Consider the following 20004-nt stretch of genomic DNA (forward strand, 5'->3'; position numbering starts at 1 on the left):
GTCGGTCTGTGAGGACTTGAATGCGATTTGGGATTAGATGTGAGCAGCAAAGAGGGTGTGCCGGTGTGGGTGTAAGCCAGTTTGTGTGTACAAAGAAGGTGGAGCACGGCGAAGGTTGACAGTCACTCAACTGATTTTGAAATAAACAGTTGATGTGTCTAGAGAGCTTTGCGTCATCCGGGCAGACGTTACATGGAATATGCTCATTTGTGGAGAAGTGTTGTGTTATGTCAAAACAGCTTTTAATTTGAAAGCTGTGAGTTGAAGAATAATGGCCCCGCCATAACCTGTGGTTCACCGATTTTTGTTGTCCTCTCAGTTGACTCCTCCCTCTTTTTTCTCAGTTTGTCTACTTTGTAGGTGACAAGGTGAGTTGGGTTGAGCAACAACATAGGGGCCAGTGCTACCGGTAATCTACTCTGTGCCCAGATAAGCAAGACATGAGCTCGTTCCATCGACGCCGCTGATTGCTGCACCGCATCCTGCCTCGCTCCGGCGGATTTTGCTGTTCAAATTGGATTCTTGTCGTTGTGTTCTGAGATCCTACTGCCGTAAGTTTTGGAATCGTCCAAGCAGCCCTTGTTGCTTAAAACTACAATTTGAACCCTGTCCACACCTTGTCAGGGCGCTTTTGTTTGCATTCGCCTCGTCTTGTTTGTTTTTCCTAGGTGTGTTCTTTAAGACTCTTTTTCATAATTGTCAGTAACGCTTTTCATTTGTAACTTTGTTTGGAATCAAGGCTGAGTTGAATTATTCGCACAAGACTCTTAATTTCCAATGGGGCCAGAGGAGGAACAAATTATTGCAGAGTGGTTCATGATTGGGGTCGGGCCGGCCTCCAGCAAATATAATGCACGACAGCGACAAAGAGCAGTGTTGGCCACCTTTAAAACATATGATAAACAAATAATGCATCGTTGTTTTGCATTTCTAATACGGTTGAAACATAAACTCTCTGTTGTCAGGCAACTAGTCCACCTGAGGCCTGAGTATGCAAACTGTTTCAGGATTGTACCAACAAAAGCTCTAAAGCTTGAGTTTGAAGTGAACTTTAAATCTGCGTCAGTGCCTGCAATTACACCTGATTTTAAATAAATAAAGAAAAAAACCCAAAACCTAAAAATCCATCTCTTCTTATCTCACAAACAGTGCTCTTCTGGGAGAAGCAACACTACCGTGGGACTCCAACCAAATTATGTTCATTTCAAAATAAAACACCTATAAAATATGCAAATTTGACCATTACCCAGGATTTTATAAAATATTACAAATTAAAGTTTAGAACATAAAGAGCATTTGGTCTTTCCTTCTGTTTGATATATTATAAAATTACCCACATGTCCGGTATCATAACTGCATATCTGATGTTTGTAACAAACCAATCTGGGTCAAAAATTGGTCAAGAATTAAACAAGTTATGATTCATTTATTGGAGGCAAACACAGTTACCTCAATACAAGTGAATCGCTGGGGACACCGGTGGCGGCTCGGTCTGCATGTCCTCAACAGGCCGAGGCGCTTTCTAATGGAGGGGTCTCAAACGGGCAGCAAACTCAGTACATGAACAAAATATCATTCTGCGGGCCATAAATGGCCGCCAGGATGATATTTTGTTAAGTATGAGTATGAGCATCAAACGACACGGGCTCAACTTGCTAGCGCTTGGAATTGTCCAAATGGCAGCTTTCTTTGGTGTTTTCCACTCCTTTTGAAAACTGCTTGGTAGCCCCAAAAACATGGACCTTAGTCATAATCCGGCGCGCGGCCCGAGATCTGCAAGTCACTCATTAATGTGCGCTTAGTCCCTTGAAGTACGAAGAGCACTATTCATCTTCTCTATTTACACATGTACTTGAATGGGAAATATGCACTTAATTATGAAATGATTTTTTTTTTTTAACTCTTCAGATGCAGAGTTGACAGGGAGGCTCTGCCTGCTCTGACCACACGTCCCTGGTCTTTCAGGACACAACATCGACATGGAGACTTTGAGACAGCGTTCGCGTCTCGAGAGGAATGAGGAGGAAGGGAAACTTGGCAAAAGCCAGTCCCCGTTGTTCAGAAACAAATATGATCCTCTCCTTAGGAGAGGTGGGTTCATTTCCTGGTTTTGTGTGATGTCATCGTACAACTGTCGGCGCCTGTGATTGTTGTCATTTTCCACTCCGGTGAAAGTCATTCTTCTTGCTCCATGTAGATGTGCTGAGAGTTGCAGCGTTTTCTGTCATTTTCCGTGTGGTCAACTGTTTTCTGGTTCAGAGCAGCTTCGTTCCAGATGAGTACTGGCAGTCTGTGGAGGTCGCTCATCGCATGGCCTTCAAATATCCTTTCGCTGCATTTATTTTAGCACCGCCTATCCACGGATTTTCTATAGTGCAGATCCTCAGGAGGGTCAGTGGAATCATTGTCTCGAGAAGTCGTTCTCAAGCGTAGTACTGCAAGTACAACGCTACGAAGATCTCCAAAATACCACCAAAACCAGATGTAGGCATACAAGTGTTATTTGAAAAAGGAGACAAGAGATTTGATTCCTTAAATGTAGACCGTTTTGAATAGTGTTTGTAGCACTCAAGGTCGGTTTTGGTCTCAAGAACACATTTAAAAAGTCTTGGTCTTGCCGGACTTGGGATTTTCCATCAAGACTGGACTGTTTTTTTTCCCCCCGCGACGTGGTGTGATCTGCGGAGCGCACGGGGACCGTGCAGCTGGTCGGACGGGCCGCGTTGCGTTCTCTCTCCCCCCACCCCCTCCCCCCCTTCCCATCCATCCGCCCCCTCATTACATGTTATGTCTTGTGACTTGTTGTAACTGTCATATGCTTCTATATGTGCAGGGTCTTTTTTTTATCCTGGACTCAAATTATCCTCAGAAGAGTATAATTCGAGCGTGTTTTTTTTCCCTTCTCCCTCCCTTGTGGTTTCCTTTCTGAACTCTGACTGTAAATTTCCCCAGTGTGGGACAAATAAAGGATATCTTTTAAGACCAGCGAAGATTTGCTATTCTTCAACTTCAGTAATGTGATAAGAAGGAGAAAATACGATGCAAATTCTGCGCACTTCAACTCAGTAAAACGGTGAGGACAATGTCAAACTCGAAAGAAAAGACGACGTTAACTTTAATGAACATCTCAGTTCCCAAAAATCTGATTTTTCTGGCTATTCATTGATGGGTCAAGCATTAAAGGGTTAAATAACAAACGAGAATCTAATTTTGTCTTTTAGAAATGAATATTTCGGGAAAAAGGTTTTGATTCCGCCTTAAAGTGGCTTCATTTAACACGTGTTATACTTTGGCTGTAGCTTTTGCCAAATCGACTAAATTGGCTATTTTTTCACTCTTTATTTCTCAATATATACGACAGATTTACTATCTGCAATAATTTAGTTGGCAAAAACTGTTACCATTTGAGATTTATTTTTTTTTCATGTTGTCCTTTGAAAGGGTTACAGACACAACGGTTTTGGCGGTCAAATGTATTCAAAAGAAATACAAACTTAAATACAGGGTGCTGTTGAACGATGCAATCTTTTTATGGTCTTTGTCATGTCATGGTTAACTTGTCTCAGTGTGGAGTCCCAAAAGTCTTGGTCTTGTCTTGGGTCTCAGACATGGTGGTCGCAAGCGCAAAACTCGTATTATTCTTAGTCACTGTTTCCAAGTTTCAACATCAACGCTGTGCTTTCATTTTGGAAAGTATGAAAACACTTGATCTGTTCAGAATGCACAGGATGCCTTGGACCAGTCGCAAACTATTTGCAGTTACATCAGCAATTTTTTATTTTTTTATTCCCATTATTATGACCTTAACTGTGTGACTTATGGCCATCTGACGTGGGAATGGAAGGAAGGCATAAGAGGCTTCACCTATCCTCTCTTCTTTGCCGTCATTTACAAAATACTACACTGGATAAACTGCGACTACGTGTATCTTCTGGAAAGTGGTTTTATTGTTTTCTTTTTTGGGGTCTTGATATTCAGGCATGTTTCGGGTCAGATGTGATTAATGATTCAAATGACTTTTGTTTTCCCTGCAGATTTGGCTGCCCCGCCTACTTCAAGCACTTGCCACTGCGTTTGCAGATTTCAAATTCTTCTTCCTTGTCAGAGAACTGGAAGATCGAGATGTCGCGAAATGGACGGTGACTAGACCCGTTTGTCTTTGAGGGACTGTCCATTCATCGCATTTTGATTTTGTTTGTGTGTGTGTGTGTGTGTGTGTGTGCAGTTCTTCTGCCATCTGTGCTCGTGGTTCACATGGTACTGTTGCAGCAGAACGCTGACTAACAGCGTGGAGGCCACAATCACTTGCCTGGCTCTGTGCTACTTCCCCCTGCCAGCATCCAAAACACACAGCAGGTCGACTTCACGTCACGAACGTCTCAAAAAATGTGCCACGGATTCCCGGCTGACACCTTGTTCGTGTTTGATTTCTCCTTCAGCAAAAAATTTTTGAGCCTCATTGCACTGGCGATTGTTGTTCGCCCAACGGCCCTGATTGTCTGGCTCCCGCTGTTGATTTACCATTTCTGGCGGGACGATAAAAAACTGAGACTCGTGGTTCATGACTACATCCCCATTGGGTTAATTCATCTTCACAGCTTCATAATTCTGATCTGGTTGTGTGTGTGTGTGTGGAGATAAGTGTTTTTGTCTTTTCTTTAGGGCTTCTACCATTGTGATTTCAACCATCATCGACTCCATCTTCTATGGAAAGGTGAACTATATACACACTCGCTGAACAACAACCATGCAAATTGCAGAAGCAACACACTAGGCCAGTGGTCGCCAATCTGTTTGAAACTGAAAGCGTCTTCTTTCAATGCGAAGGGCTACCAGGTTTAGACACGGTTCTGAAAGAACAAATTTTCTCAAATTATCTTGAATAACGTTGCATACCGACCGGAGTGCTGAGTTTGAATTTTGGCACCAAAACCATATCCGTTCCCAAGATGACATTATTCAGTGTCTTATATTTCATTAAATTAAAAAAAAACATGTATATTTTATAGTCCATTCTGTACTGTGTACAGTTAATTTTTAAATTTATGTTGTGCATGCAAATACTTCATGTTTTTCGACTTCCCTCCAAATTTTGCTGCTGTAAATTGCAAATTTCTACATTCTGAGACAAATACTGTACATGTTTTCTTATCTCAGCGGTGTCAAACTCATTTTTGTCACGGGCCACCTTGGGGTTATCTCTTCCCTCGGAGGGCCATTACGACAGCGAAACTAAATGAATGTTTACATATTACTTGTACACAACACATTGATGGATTCCCAGTTTTGAAATTCATCAAATCAATATATATAATAGTTTGGTCAATTATTGTTTGAGTGAGTGGGAACAGGGTAACAAAATGATCACAAAATCTCAACGTTATTTATTTCATGTGACAATTTGACATTTCGGTCCGGATTTTAGCAAGCATCATAGAAGTTGACATATGATTTGCTTTCACGCGGCACATAAAATGATGTGGTGGGCCAGATCTGGGCCCCCGGGCCTTGAGTTTGACACCGTGTCTTATTTTAAAAAAGCAAAAAAAAAAAAAACCCAAAAAACCAATTTAACTTAGCTAAAGGACCATACAACCTATTCAGACTTAGCCTCCTTACACTATCCATTTTTCACAAAACCTGATTTCTGATAATGTGCCAAGACATCGTTTTGAAGAAATAAGTCCAGTGTATTTAGTGTGTGCAAAATAAAGAATGTTTTTGGCTCATCGGTTGTTTTCTGTGTAGTGGATCTTCGTGCAGTTCAACTTCCTGAAGGTGAACGTCTTGGATGGAATGGCTGGTTTATTCGGCACCCATCCCTGGCACTGGTACCTCACTCAGGGCTTCCCAGTCGTAATGGGCCCCCATGTGCCATTCTTTTTGTACGGATGCTCCCTCGCGTTCAGAAAGTACACAATCCTGCTGGTGGCCATCACATGGACCATCGGGGCGTACAGGTAAAGTATCGAAATTCTCTCACTCGCTCTCCTCACAGACCCACTATTAACCCTGGTCGCATCGTATCATGTCGTGAAATTCTTTTCCAGTCTGCTTCCTCACAAGGAGTTTAGATTCATCTACCCTGTGCTTCCCTTTTGTATGATCTTCTGTGGTAAGTCCCGATTACAACTTCTTACAACAGCTGTCCAAAGCACTCATTGCCGGTTGTCTTTTGGGGGAGTTTTTTTTTCCAGTTTCTGTGAAGGAAAACACAACACGTAATTTCATTCATATATTTGGGGTGTGCAGAGCCAGAGTAAGACTCATTTTCAGGCTTGGGAGTTTCAGAGTTCAGAGCAGCCCAGTTTAGTTCACGTTGAATGAGGATTTACAATGATTAAGGGTGCAACAATCACAATTTTCTGGCCCAACGCCAAGCCCCGATCTTGAAAAGCCTGACCTGCCAATCCCATTTTTTTGTTTGTTTTCATAACTACCAGGATATACTTTTCAATTTTACTGCACATTACCTGTGAAACAATACAAATGGGTTGTTTCAACTGCATATGAAGTCGTTTTTGAAATAAAAATGAAAAGATTTGTCATCTCTCAGCACAAGAGGCAAGGCAAGGTGGTTGTCTTGACAAATAACATGAAAGTTGAAGCATCCCACAATTTGTGCGCGTCATCAGGAACAACGATGGCTCGGATGAGAGCTTGGCGACGAGCAGCCGCTGCTGGTTTGTTGGCATCCAACCTGCTCATAGCCCTCTACACGGGCCTGATTCACCAGCGTGGCGCTCTGGACGTCATGAGCCACATCCATGCCCTTTGTCACGACGACTCACAGCCGGATGTCCTCTTTGCCATGTCCTGCCACTCAACGCCTTACTACAGGTGCTAAATGCGGAAAGCAATCGGAGTGCTTCCCCTTTTTCCAGATACAGCCTTCTTATGAAAGGGAGCATCATGGTACAGGTTATGAATGACTACAGTGGATATGAAATGTCTCCAAAGATAAATCACTTCCAAACTTTTTCCAGCATTAATGTGATCTATGAACTGTGCAACTCAATTGAAAGAAAAAAAAAGATAATAAAGTTGCACAAGAGTGCACTTGCACTTGTAAGCAGATCTGTTCTGACTTAACCAATCATATTGAAACTCATTTTATATGGGAGAATGTCTGATGAATTTAAGATGTCCTAGTAGGCACTCCATTGTCTTTTGTTTTAAGTACAAATTACATTTGGCAAACTGAGTGTGACCATTCACCCAAACCAGCATTGGAACTCCAAGCCTCAGGTCCAAAAGGTGTTTTGCACCCCTGGACCTTCCAGCAACCCTGGTGTTAATTTTGTTTTATTTTTTTTGTCGAGCAGAAATAATGAGGGGTGTGTTTAATACTGACCAATATTTCGAACAGGTCATAATTCCTCTCATATGGATTGGGGCGCTGCTAGTTCTAGCGGAATAAAAACAGCCACACACACCGGTCGTGACTCTATAGCCGCTCTATGTTCCTCTTTTCTTTATGTTCCTCTTTTCTTTATTTTTTCTTAATACATTTACAAAACTGAAACTGTAAATGTTATGAGTGCTTTGTGTTATTTTGAGTGAAGGGAAAAAAAAATTGAATCTATTTTAGAACAAGGCCATAACATGACAATATGGAAAAAAGTTCAGCACTGAATACTGTCTGGATGCACCGTATGCAGATCTTGAAAATTATTCTTTCTCCCCTTGCAGCCATGTCCACTGCCCACTAAAGATGAGGTTCCCCGAGTGCCCGCCTAATCTCAGCCAGGTGGACGATGTGAACGAATCGGACAGGTTCAATGACTACCCGCTTCTCTGGCTTCGAACTTCGTATCCACATGCGCATTCACTTCCGACTCACTTGGTTCTCTTTGACGTTATGGAAAAGGTAAAAGTGCAGACAAATCTGGCTTCAAAGCAGATGTGGTACTTTAATGCTGACGTTTGTTTTTTTCATATCTTGTAGAAGATCACAGCATTTCTGCATGAAAACAACTACACGAAAACAGTCGATATATTTCACACTCATTTTCCCGAGGGTGGAGTTGGAGGAAGAATCTTTATTTATGAAAGGCTGCGACAACCACAAGTTCATGTTTGATTTTATGCACTAGATGTTCAAAAAGGTTTTAAAAGATTTTATGCATTAAAAAAAAGTTTGTGTGAATTTGTCATCCCCCCCCCCTTTTGCAGACGCACATTAGAAAAAGAAATGGTTGAACAGCAACAATTTTAAAGCAATCGCATCACACAAGCTTGAACTTAGGAGCTTGAAATCCCCCCTCATCACAATAGCTTGAGCTGCCAATCAGCTATTTTTAATGAGTATATCATAAGAGCACACTTTCAGGAAGAGACCATAAAGTGTTAAAATACTGAGCTGTAACTAGATTTTAAAAACAACCTTGACAAATTAAGCGATTTGTCTGTGCAGCTTGAAAATCAGACCGGCACATATTCATTGCCACTTTGCTTCACGGTCAACATTTGTAACTTTTTTCAAACCTTAGCAACGTTTGGAGGCCAAAACAGCATTTGTGTCTCATTTGGGTGGAAAGGTATTTTAACACTTTTTAGTCTAAGACGGACTACTTGTTAGTTGTTGGGGGGGGGGGTGGGGGAGCATCCTCAAACGCAGATTTGTATTTTAAGGTTTCGTCGTTTGCCTTCCAAAACAGAAGCTCTATTCTAAACGTAAAAAGATCTAAATCCAAAGCCACTACATTTAAAGTGCGTCTGAAAATTTTCAGATGGAAAAGCACACCTGACATTCAGTAGCGTTAAAACACATCAAAACATTGTGCAAACTGACGACAGCAACCCATTGTGGTATGAAGGAGGTATTCCCACACCACGACATCAAAACTCTCCAAAAGTGTTCATTCTATACAGTATTTGCGATCCAACGGCATGGGCCCCAGTTCGATTTTCACGTCAGCCATGTGTCTGTTTCGTCGCTCACCCTGATGCCGCAATTTTTGTCTCTGCTGCCGACGACTTTGATGCTTTGTCCTCAACTCCTCTCGGGAGTCCGAGTCTGGTCGTTCGAGAGGCCCGCTGGGAGATTCAAGACTGAACACAGGGAGTATTTACAAGTAAGAATACAATGATGAAAGAGTCGTAGGCGAGTCGCGCATTTGGCAAGCCTCTGTATCACTGAGTCAAAAACTTAATCATTAAGATATCATTTATTTGTCCCACACTGGGGAAATTTACAGTCTACAGCAGCAAAATTGGGGGGGAGAAAGAAGAAAAAAACTGTTTGCAAGCACAAAATAAATGTTTCAGAAGAGAGCTGTACACAGTTCAATATAAGTGCAATATAAATATAAATATATATATACAGTGATCCCTCGCCATTTCGCGGTTCGTTTATCGCGACTTCAGTGCATAGCGGATTTTTTCAAACATAAAAAAAAAAAAAAAATCGCAAAAATCCGCAAAAGGTCCTCGAGAAGCAGCGAAAGTCAGCAAAACAACAGCGAGTCACATAGAGCAACATATACTATAAGTATATGTTTACTGTATTTTGTTATTCATAAACTAATCTAACTTATACATGTTTAAATCTATTAGTATACAGCATTAAGTCATTATTTCAAAATTTACTTCTACATGCATGTATGTATACCATTAAATTTGGCCTTATAAATATTATGTACATGTACCTATATGGAAGGGGGGGGTCGCTACTTCGTGGATTTTAGTTTATTGCGGGTGGTTTTGGTCCCCATGAACCGCAATAAATGAGGGATTACTGTATAAGCATATATGCAACTGGTGTAAGGTGGCTGTGGTATTTACAATTGTTACTGGTTTTTCACATATTTTATTTTTTTATTCAGCAGCCTGACAGCAGTCGGTAGGAACGAGCGGCGCTCAGAAAGGGGAGACTGACGATGTGCAAAACAAACACACACACACACACACACACACCCCCCCTCCATCCTCAACACCACTTATCCTGAAGAGGGTCATGGGAATATTGCTGGAGGCTATCCCAGCTGATCCTGGGCGAAAGGCCGGATAACCCCTGAACATAAGCATAAAGTTTCTTTAACTTAAATTAAGATTAGGTTTAGTGCAGGCAGTATCACTTTATTTTACACTATTCTACAAGAGTGCACATAGCTATTTTTTTTTGTTATTGAAAAGCACATAAATGGGAACTGAAGCAGTTTAGTTGCCATTCATTTCAACTGGGAAAGGTAATCTGAGATATTTTAGATTTGAGTCGAGGGCGACGGCTCTTTCCCCCCAACCTTGCGGAACAGTTGGGACGTCAGCAGTCTGCTCACCTGGGCCCATCGCTTTTGCCGTACGCGTCTCCGAAGAGGTGTCTGTAGATGAAGTCGTCGACGTCTCCGAAGACGTCGTCGTGGAGGCCGTGGTACTCGGGCATGTTGACCAGGTAGTGTTCCACGCTGCTCACAAAGTCCGTGAAGAGCATGCGGTCGTGGATGAAGAGGCCGTTGTGGAAGAAGCCGTTGATGAAGCTCTCCAGTTCCTTCCAGTGATGGAAGTGGTGGACTTCCCGCTGCAAGTAGCTCCACAGCAGCTGGTGGAACTCGTCTGCTCGTATGGGTTCCGTGGCTTTGTTGAAAACGCTCGTGGACTCCTGGTAAGCGCAATCGAACACTCCTCGGCATCCTTTGAGGTTGGCGCTCTGGCCTTGCTCTTTACGGACTTTGTCTCCTGGTTTGCGTGTGTTGGCGTCCTGTTTGGGATGATCCTTTTTTTTCTTGTACTTTCTCGCCTCATAATATTTTGTATCTTCTCTCATCATTTTGTCGAGGAAGGTGGACGCCGAATCTTTGAAGTGGCGAAAAGTGGATTTGACGGAATCAGAGAATTTGCGCAGGTTTTCCTTCACAGATTCCTTGGCTTTCTTAATCTGCTCTTTGTGATGGTGGACAAACTCCTTGGTTGAGTTCTTGACTGCATCAAATGTCTCTTTCACGATCCCCGATGTGCGCACTTTTGCTTTCATCACTTTGGGATCCATGTCTCCTTTAGCCTGGTTGTCTTTGGTTTCCAGGTAGAGCCTCTCCCACATGTCAGAGCGCTGCTGCTCAAAGACCAGCCTCTTCTCCAGCTCCCGCAGTCTGGACCTGAGCTCCTGGGCTTCTGCCTCATGTGTAAGCTTCCTCTCCTTCTTGAACTTCTTCCTCAATTCCTTCTCGCTCTCCAGCTCCGCCTTCAGCCTCCGGTTTTCGGACAGCAGCGCATCGGCTGTGGCCCCCGTAGCCTCCAGATCTCGAATCCTGGAGCGCAGGCTCCTCAGCTCGTCCTGCAAGGTGGACAGGGACTTTTCCTCTTGCCCCAAAGAGTTTTGCAGCTGTTGGTTCATGGTGGTCAATGCTAGGTTCTCCACCTCCCTCTGTCTTGCTAACAATGCCTGGGCGTCTAGCTGGACCTAATTGGGATCAGGAAAAAAAAGAATGTGGGGAAAAAAAGAAGACAACTCCTGTGAACTCCAGGAAAAGTGAGCAGAATAGAGAGAATAGATGCTTGTGTTTAGTCAGGTGTATGCTCCGTTTGTATATGTTACTGCTTCATGTGTAAAGCAGCAGTTGTTTGAAGGTTTATGATTAGCATAACAACTATTCTAACGTCACTCATGATGTAGTGGTGCATTCGCCTGACTTCAGCGCAGGCAGCGTGGATCCAGTTGCCAATCAAAGAGATCATGTAAATGTGAGATTGAATGTTTATCTTTCTTTGTATGTGTCCTTATGACTGAGTCTAGCTATAGTGAGGATATGGGCTACTGCAGGCATGTCCAGCTCCGGTCCTGGAGGGCCACTGTCCTGCCCGTTTTCCATCTCTCTGGGCTGCAACACACCTGATTCAGATGATCAGCTCATCAGCCAGCTCTGAAGCAGCATTAGAACGATCCTGATGATTTGAATCAGGTGTGTTGCTCCTGGGAAAGCTGGAAAACAGGCAGGACAGCGGCCCTTGAGGACCGACTTTGGACACCCCTGGGCTACTGCATAGGGCGCAATAATTCCGAATGCGACCAGGACCCAAGCACTGCTAAAAAATACAGTTGGACACTCATCAACTCACATTACGGAATTAAGCATAAGACTCCCTGTGATGTGAACTGGGTGAGGCTGTATTGCATGCTGAGGCTCCTCATACAACATTTTGTCCCTCATCACTTTTTTTAATCTCTAAAAAGATAAGAGTGCCATTCAAGGAAGACGCAATTTGCTACAGAAAGACACGAGTGAGAATGAAGATGAAAAAAATGGGTACATGAAAACGCGGGGCTCATTCCCATTCTTTTGAATGTAACCGGCAAAGAACGTACGCCACTCGCAGATATTCTTACCTCATAATTTAGCTATTTCATTCACAGGTTTACAGGAAATTATAAATATGCTTCAGTATTGTTGTAAAACACAAACTGTGTACTGCATGAACTGCATTTCTCTCGCAGAGTCGTTGCTAGTCCATTCATATACTCTATAAGTGCATGTCCCTTACTATTGCATGGGCAGTTTGCTCACTTGGGCCCGCAAATAAATGCCTGACCTCTGCTGGTAACCAGTCGAGGAAATCTTTTCATTCGTGCCTTAAGAAAGGAAAAATAAGTTACCTGAACAAATTCCTGCATGGCGTTGAGCTCCATGTTCTCTTTGCTCATCTTCTTGATGACCTGTGTGAGCAATGAAACAAGCTGCTGCTCATCCCAATCGTCCAGGCCAACACCGTCGCTCTTGACCTGCCCAGGAAAACAAAAAGGACACACAAAATGATGTAAAAGTCACCTCAATTGACTGGAAGCCAGGGATAGTTGCCTTTTTTCATGGAACATTAATACATCCACTTTCTAGAATAAAAGATGATGAAAAAGTGTATTAGTGGGCTATCAATACTAACATGATCATGAAGCACGTCCCTCACACTGTCAAGCTCACTCTCTCTGACTTTGTCTGCTGTTTTCTGTCTCTCTTGTCGTTGCACGGTGCCTGTAAAGAAGACAAGATTAATGTTAATGGGTCAACAAACATTTTTCCTTTCCTAAAATATGGTGGTTTTGGAAATGCAAGGATGCATTTATGCACTTATTGTGATCATTTTATTTGATACTGAGCTGTGAGATTTTTTTATTCAGAAAAATTTGGGCAAGACAGAGGGTGGCAAATACAGCCTTGAATTAACCTAACATGTTTTTGCAATGTGGGAGGAAGATGAAAACCATGAAAACTCCACATAGGAAGGCCCGATCCTTGAACCTCCCATGTGCGAGACAGATGCGCTAACCACGAGTGCAATGTGCCACTCACACGTAAAATAAAAACACGTTCGGTGGCTGATTCCATACCATAGAAGTGTCCAAAGCCCATACTGAGAGCAATGACAAGGGCGAGTAGGATACAGGAGTTGAGGGTTCCACTGCCTTGGCATCGTGCTCGCGGCGTCGCCGGTTCGACAGCGGTTTGCTCCAGCTGCTGTTTCTCGTCTTCCTCCTCAGACTCCACGGTGGTCTCCTCCTCCTCCTCGCAGGACTCTGTCGCGGTGTTTGCTGTATTTCTCCTCAACCTGCGCCTTCGCAACGCCAAGTTTGGTGCCGCTTCGTCATCGCTGCTGCTGGAATTTGGGGCTGCAGGTGGCGGCTGGGCTGGGAAAACTTCCAGAGACACATGCAGAAGTCAATGTTGTCATCACCACAATGTGTATTCAATAAACAAAGGGGAAATGAGTAAATATGATATATATATATATAACATGCATACATACGTGAGGTTATTCATGCCAAAATAATTCTGATGTAAGTACTTTGTGTGTACTTTTTCATCATGCAGAGGCTTTCTTTCATTTGAGTCATTAACACAAACATTCAGCAAAAACTACTCGATCAAATTTAAAACGACCCATGTGTTGTAATTCGACAGCGCTAAAGAATTTACATGACTAATTGCATAATGGACAGAGGAATCATTTACATTCGCATTTGTGACACCTTTTGAATGGCCTCACTGTGGAAAAGAAGTACTGTTTTCTTTCTTGGATTAAAAAAAAATTTAAAAAAACTTCAATGTAGAAATGTACGGCTCTACATTGAAGAGTGACAACATTTTTAAAATATTGTGCATACTTCAGAGTGTAATGATGCAAAACTATTTATTAAGATGAAACTAATGTAATCAAAGATGAGTCAAAACTATGTTCTTCGGACTATAATTTGCTCCAGAATTCAAGTCAGTCGCATTTGCCCATGTGGTGATATCCTTTATATATAGATGTCCGTTTTTGATGCAGTGCCGCCTGAGGGATCGACCATTACAGGTTTTCAATGTTGGTTTTTCGCCTTGCCACTTATATGTCGTGATTTCTCCAGATTGTCTGAACCTTTTGATGATAGGGGTCGAAGAAATCACAAAATTCCTTGCAATAGTATGTTTTGAAACCTCACCTAACTTTTGCTTGTGAATGAAATGCAGGGGAGCTCCTTTTATCCCCAGTCATGGCATTCATTAGTTCACAATTAGCCTGTTCACCTGTAGGATGTTACAAACCAGTGATCGTCCAATTACCGGGGCCGTTATTTGGCATTTTGGCGGTTATCGACATCTGCGTTTTGTTTTTTTTATCAATCCGACGGCGAGCAATTAAAAACAGTTATTTTGGCTCTGTCTGCCGAGACCGTTGCTGTGACTCTCTCGGGCATTGGTCAACCCACAGCACCATCTAGCTTGGTTGCTCGTGCAGTGAGTAACTGCCAGTCAGCAGCGAAAACTGCATGTTGCTTTAAGAGGTTGCTCTGCCTTTCAAGACTCGTGCACCGGGTGAGGAGAAAATATTGCCAACGGTCCAGTGAGCGAAGCTAAATTAAGGCTACAGACTTTAGCTAAAGTGTAATAAATCCCAGCCTTCTACAAATCTTTTTTTTTTCCTTTTCTTATCTTAAATCACAACTACATGCACTTGTAACATTACCCCTTAACATTATATAAACACAAGCAAAGAGGCAGCTCTGCCCGCTAGCATCTCGCTACACGCGGCGGGAGTGTTAATTACTTGAAATGACAGCATTTGTACTTTCAACCATGTAAAACATGCCAAGGTTTTTTGTGTATTAAATATGTTAAATAAATAAAGCCCCCCCCCCACTCCACACACACACACACACACACACACACACACGCACACACACACACACACACACACACACACACACACACACACACACACACACACACTAGTAGTCCATTGGGAGGAGTAAGTTTGCAGGCTAACTAAGAACTACACACACACACACACACACACACACACACACACACACACACACACACACACACACACACACACACACACACACACACACACACACACTAGTAGTCCATTGGGAGGAGTAAGTTTGCAGGCTAACTAAGAACTAGCCGCTAATTTGCTACATCAACCACATAGCTCTAGAGAGAGGTTGAACCGCTTGAGATAAGGTTGCCGATCACATTGATATGGAAAAAAGAAAAAAGTGGGTGAGCGAGTGCCTGTGTGTGTCTGTGTAAGCCACATTATAGCCGGGACAGAAGTTGATCGCAAAGTGCAGCAAGTCAAAGTCAATCATGGCTGCGCATGTTGCACGACTTTTTGCCACAGAAAGCCAGTGTGACGAAGAGGTCGAGCTGGCTCACACAAGAAAAAAAGGAACACCCACAAAACGCAACGGAGAGAAGGCGGTCGTGTGGATGAGATGTTCACTTCTCTGCTGGCCAATAGCTGCGTCGAGAATACACTTTTTTCTTTTTGAGCTTTAAAACAGAGATAAAAGTAAGCAGAAAAGATGAACATTTCTGTTAAAGAATACTGACATTTGGGAAAACCAATACTGCAGTAAACTTGAAGGGGATATTTGTTTTAATGTAACTAGACGACATGCTGCTGAGTCTGGGAGCTCCCAGTTGTCCATTTTGTAAGATTTAAAAAAAACCTTTAACGCATTGCAAATCAAAACACCAATTAAAAAACATTTTTGCAAATCATAATTGCTGCTATTTGGAGCAGGGCTCCATCCCTATCCCCCCCAAATAGTGAGGATTCATTTTAATAGCTCCGTGTTAACTAAACAGACCTCAACAACTTTGCGAGGAAATTCAGATGAGATATGATTATTTCGGTAGGCGATATATACTTGTTTGAGTTTTTCCAATGTAAAATACGGTGTCTCAATAGTTTGAGGAAACACAGTCTTAAGTATATGCATAGCAAACAAGACACCAAATACAAACCAGCAGTAAAACGGTGCAAAACAGCAAAGCATATTAGTGATCATGATTAGTCTGGGCATGTGTCCCGACAGCTTTCTCTTGTTGATTAGTTGATCGCAAACACGTTTTGACCACCTGAAAAAGCCCGGCCTCTTGCGAGCCGACTTCGTAGTAGACGGCAGCCCAAGTTCACAAGGCTTTGCGCAACTTTCCAGTCACTCAACCTCAGACCTGATTTGGTGATGTAAAATGAACAAATAACAAGGAAGATGTCGCGGGATAATTTTTGGGGAAACATTCTTCCCCAACGTAATGAATGGTTCAACCAGAAGTCACGAGCATCGAGGCTTTGAGGTCCTACCAGGATCTGCGGCGGTGGTGAAGGCATACTGGCTGCTGCACGACATGCCCAGAAACGAGCCCTCGTCGGCGGCTAGCGCTCCCTCTGTGCCGTCACACTCGTCCTCCTTCAGCTCTTGTAGCGTCACAATGTCCGAGTGGTCGCTGAAGGACAAGACAGCGACACGGTCTTCCCCCGCCGGGTCATCAGCTCCACCCTGAGGGGGGCGAGGTTCCATTTGTACAGAAAGTCGCGACCGTGTGACTTTGAGGTTCCCTGTGTGACGTTCTTCTCACCTCTGAGGTGCACAGTGTCTTGTCCATAGTTTGGTCTCCCAGTGTGTCATCCAGCGAGCCATCTTTGTCATCATTACATCCAGCTAGAAATATCAGAAGCATTAGTTGGGAGGAATACAAAATGTTTTCCAATCAAAAGTGAGGAAAGACTCAAGTGAAAAGTCAGTTATTCAATGTTCTTGTTATCCAACTTGAGGTCCATCTTTATATGTGTGCTCTTGTCCGACTCCTCACTACTAAGACAATTCAGCGTACTAATATGATGACAGAGCACTAGCAGAACAACTGTCTTACTAGTTAATGTCTTGGTAACAAGAATATCCAATAAATGCTCGAGGCCTCCCTCAAAGACAATTGACAATTTTTTTTCCACATTCGTGGTGTCCAGGAAAACTTTGGCATACTAGTTGGACAGGTAAATGTTACTAACGATGGAAAGTTGCACATTTCTTGACAACTGTGTGCTACTCGTACCACGAGTGACATTATAAAATTATATTTGTTAGCACCTAGGGTTTCACCAATAGTAGTGGGCAGATGTCATCTAGTGCAGTTTTGCCACACCAATAATGAGTAGTTGTACTATTAGTGTTGAGAAATGTCATAAAGTAGCGTAGGGCAGCAGTGGAAACAACGTTACAATTAGAAGTTATTCTCATGCGCCCTACTCATTTTAGTGTGCTTAGCATACTAAGACTGTCTTACATCGACATTTTCTTTCAGAACCGGTCCCACTTTTGGTCTTTAAGTATGCGATTAAGTTACTGTGCTGAACTTGTGACAAAAATTGGCCTGACTAGTCGGCACGTGTCACGCACTAGTAGGGTCCCGGACCTGACTTTTCGCACTGAGATGACAACTAATTTTGCCTCACTAGATATCATGTGGTTCTACTAATTTGCCAAAGTCATTCTACAAGCGTACAGAAATCTGTAAACGTCACTAGTAAGAAGTCAGTCATTCTATTAATGTGCCCTAGTTGTTCTGCAAGTGTTGAATTGTCTTAGGATATTGAATAAATGCTCAGATGGCTTTCCATAATCTCTCACACTTAAGAAATGGTTCATAAGGTAATCAGTATGCGAGTACACCGCTTAACTCGAAACTAGATCGTCTTGGAACTGCAGTAGAAGGTCACTAAAGTTTGTTCAATGCAGCCTTCCAAAAGGTCATATTCAGATGTACTCTTAACGAAATGTCCAAAGACATGCTTCAGAGTAATACTTTGTACATTTATGATTTGTAACAGTGTCGCTCTTAACCTATTCAGTACCAACCAATTCTAGACCAAGTCTGAAAAGACGTTTAAAAACGTCTTTGGGAGTGAATGAGTTAACAGGGGGATGCATACAAGCAGAAGTTGAGCCTTGAGAGTCCTGCAGTTCAGGTTCCACCAAAGCAGGACCTTCTTGGGTATCAGCTACAGGCTGCCCCGTGATGTCTGCCACCAAAGTCTCAATATCGGAGCCCTATAAGCACAATACAAAGCGTGGAGACATTAGAGGATTTCAACGCACAGTTCATTTGATGTGAACTGTTAGGCTACGGGCAAAGATAATATTAGACATATGATCTGAAATAAATAAAGATCATAGTTGACCACAATACACCAGAGCTCTTCTGATTTGATTGGTATTCATTGGACACTTAATTAGGCAATCATTCAATCCAATGAGATTTAGAAAAAAAAAGTATTTCTTAAACGTTGTCCCATGTTACTGAATAGGGTAGCTAGGTAATATAATAGATAGTACAATTGAAATTATTCAAATTCTTCATTGTGCACATTTAGACATGAGTCTGATGCAACAAAAGTGAAGAATGTCTTCAAAAGCCAGAGAAAAAGTGGAAATCCATGGAAATGTTTTCAGTTACAAAATGGCAAGTTGCGCGACATCTACTCAATCATGAACAGGTGGACACGTGCAGTCAAAAGTTCAGAGGTCAAACTTAGTTTGCCTGTAACGGCTTAGTGCATTTTAGGCTCAAGCAAAAATTTCACAGATTTTTGTGAGTAGTAAATATAACATATGTTCCCAGTAGATGCTTAATAAATTTGACTTTTTTGAATGCATTAATTCTTTCATTTTAGTGGGTATCATGCTCAAGCTGTGACGATATGTGCGATCAATTAGTGATAGTAGGCTTTTCGCTTGTCGAAGAATGGAAAAAAAGATTTTGTTGGTTTGCTATGCTTGTATTAGTGTTAATTAATGTTTTCTCTCGTGTTCTCTAAAGTGCTTAGTTACAGCTGCAGCTCTTGTGACAGTTGAGTGTTTCACCTCCATGCTGATGATGCTCCAGCCACAGGACGACTCGGTATCACTGGATGTGTTTGACATGATGCCAGTTTGACAGCAACGCTGGGGAAGTTGCAAAAAGATGAACTGAACACTTACGCATTTTTTATTTACAACACACGAGTTGCACAAGGCAATTTTTTATTCAACGAAGGGGCCTTGTTGCGTCATAAAACACCAACCACCACCATGTGTCAGAGACTCTGACTCATGGGTTGAGTTCATCAGTTATGCTCGTGAACTTGAGTTAATATGTTACCATTTTGAAAAGCATGACGTTAAGTAGTTTATAATAAGACATTTGAAATGGCAAAAAAAGCTGCCGCCCTTGCATTTTGTTAAGCAGCACACTGGAAAAGTCATAGAATATACGAATTAGTCCATTTGACCAAAAAGAAAAAAAAAAAAAAAAGCAGAACAGTGACGTTACGCGACAGTGTTTTGCTAGTGACGTTATATTGCCTTGATTAACTGGTTCTAAACGCGCTAAGTAACGACAAATAATGTGCATCGTCACCAGTTCGTGTCGAAAACGTCAATTCATTATCCCGAAAAACTATCGAAAATAATTATTCAAAGAAAATGTTCGCAGAAGAAGAAACCTGTATTTTAGTGTCCACCGACGATGCAGCTGGTTGCAGGCAGGCCAATAATTATTGCACGACTCACGGGCCTGGGCTCATAGTCACAACAAAGCTGGTAGTCCCTGGGAAATGTAGTTCTAAAGTAGAAGAGGATGGCGAAGAGAAAGTCATGTATCGAACTGACAAAACATCATTTCCCAACAGGCAACGCGGTAGCCAAACTGGTTGAGGTGGGGCGGGACCAACCGTGTGCATGTTGGAATTGACGACGTCGCATTT

The 20004-nt window shown here is 42.4% G+C and overlaps 2 protein-coding genes across 5 annotated transcripts; one reads left to right on the plus strand and one right to left on the minus strand.

Annotated features, from left to right (window-relative positions):
• Window positions 1-136: 136 nt before the first annotated feature.
• On the plus strand, window positions 137-8301 carry LOC109525823 (GPI mannosyltransferase 3-like). 2 transcript variants are annotated; one of them, XM_019886610.1, is made up of 15 exons: window positions 137-256; window positions 345-368; window positions 430-551; window positions 1966-2091; window positions 2198-2321; window positions 3817-3934; window positions 4035-4139; window positions 4226-4356; window positions 4440-4580; window positions 4663-4714; window positions 5749-5960; window positions 6051-6115; window positions 6636-6840; window positions 7693-7870; window positions 7949-8301. In XM_019886610.1, the coding sequence occupies exons 4-15, from the start codon at window positions 1980-1982 to the stop codon at window positions 8081-8083; spliced, it is 1578 nt and encodes a 525-aa protein (XP_019742169.1). In that variant the 5' UTR covers window positions 137-256; window positions 345-368; window positions 430-551; window positions 1966-1979; the 3' UTR covers window positions 8084-8301. The 2 variants fall into 2 exon arrangements, with proteins under 2 accessions (XP_019742169.1, XP_019742168.1); XM_019886609.1 differs by lacking the exon at window positions 137-256 and having other exon boundaries at window positions 345-551; window positions 1915-2091.
• On the minus strand, window positions 8023-19852 carry ccpg1 (cell cycle progression 1). 3 transcript variants are annotated; one of them, XM_019886600.1, is made up of 11 exons: window positions 19744-19852; window positions 19124-19204; window positions 18193-18310; window positions 16842-16924; window positions 16567-16762; window positions 16341-16436; window positions 13319-13624; window positions 12874-12962; window positions 12590-12715; window positions 10281-11398; window positions 8023-9054 (listed from the first exon to the last, which is right to left on the minus strand). In XM_019886600.1, the coding sequence occupies exons 2-11, from the start codon at window positions 19181-19183 to the stop codon at window positions 8862-8864; spliced, it is 2385 nt and encodes a 794-aa protein (XP_019742159.1). In that variant the 5' UTR covers window positions 19184-19204; window positions 19744-19852; the 3' UTR covers window positions 8023-8861. The 3 variants fall into 3 exon arrangements, with proteins under 3 accessions (XP_019742159.1, XP_019742160.1, XP_019742161.1); XM_019886602.1 differs by having other exon boundaries at window positions 8944-9054; window positions 10245-11398; XM_019886601.1 differs by lacking the exon at window positions 16341-16436 and having other exon boundaries at window positions 19744-19851.
• Window positions 19853-20004: the final 152 nt, after the last annotated feature.

The sequence above is a fragment of the Hippocampus comes genome, unplaced genomic scaffold, assembly GCF_001891065.2.
Source record: "Hippocampus comes isolate QL1 unplaced genomic scaffold, H_comes_QL1_v1.1 scaffold261, whole genome shotgun sequence".
Taxonomy (NCBI): domain Eukaryota; kingdom Metazoa; phylum Chordata; class Actinopteri; order Syngnathiformes; family Syngnathidae; genus Hippocampus; species Hippocampus comes.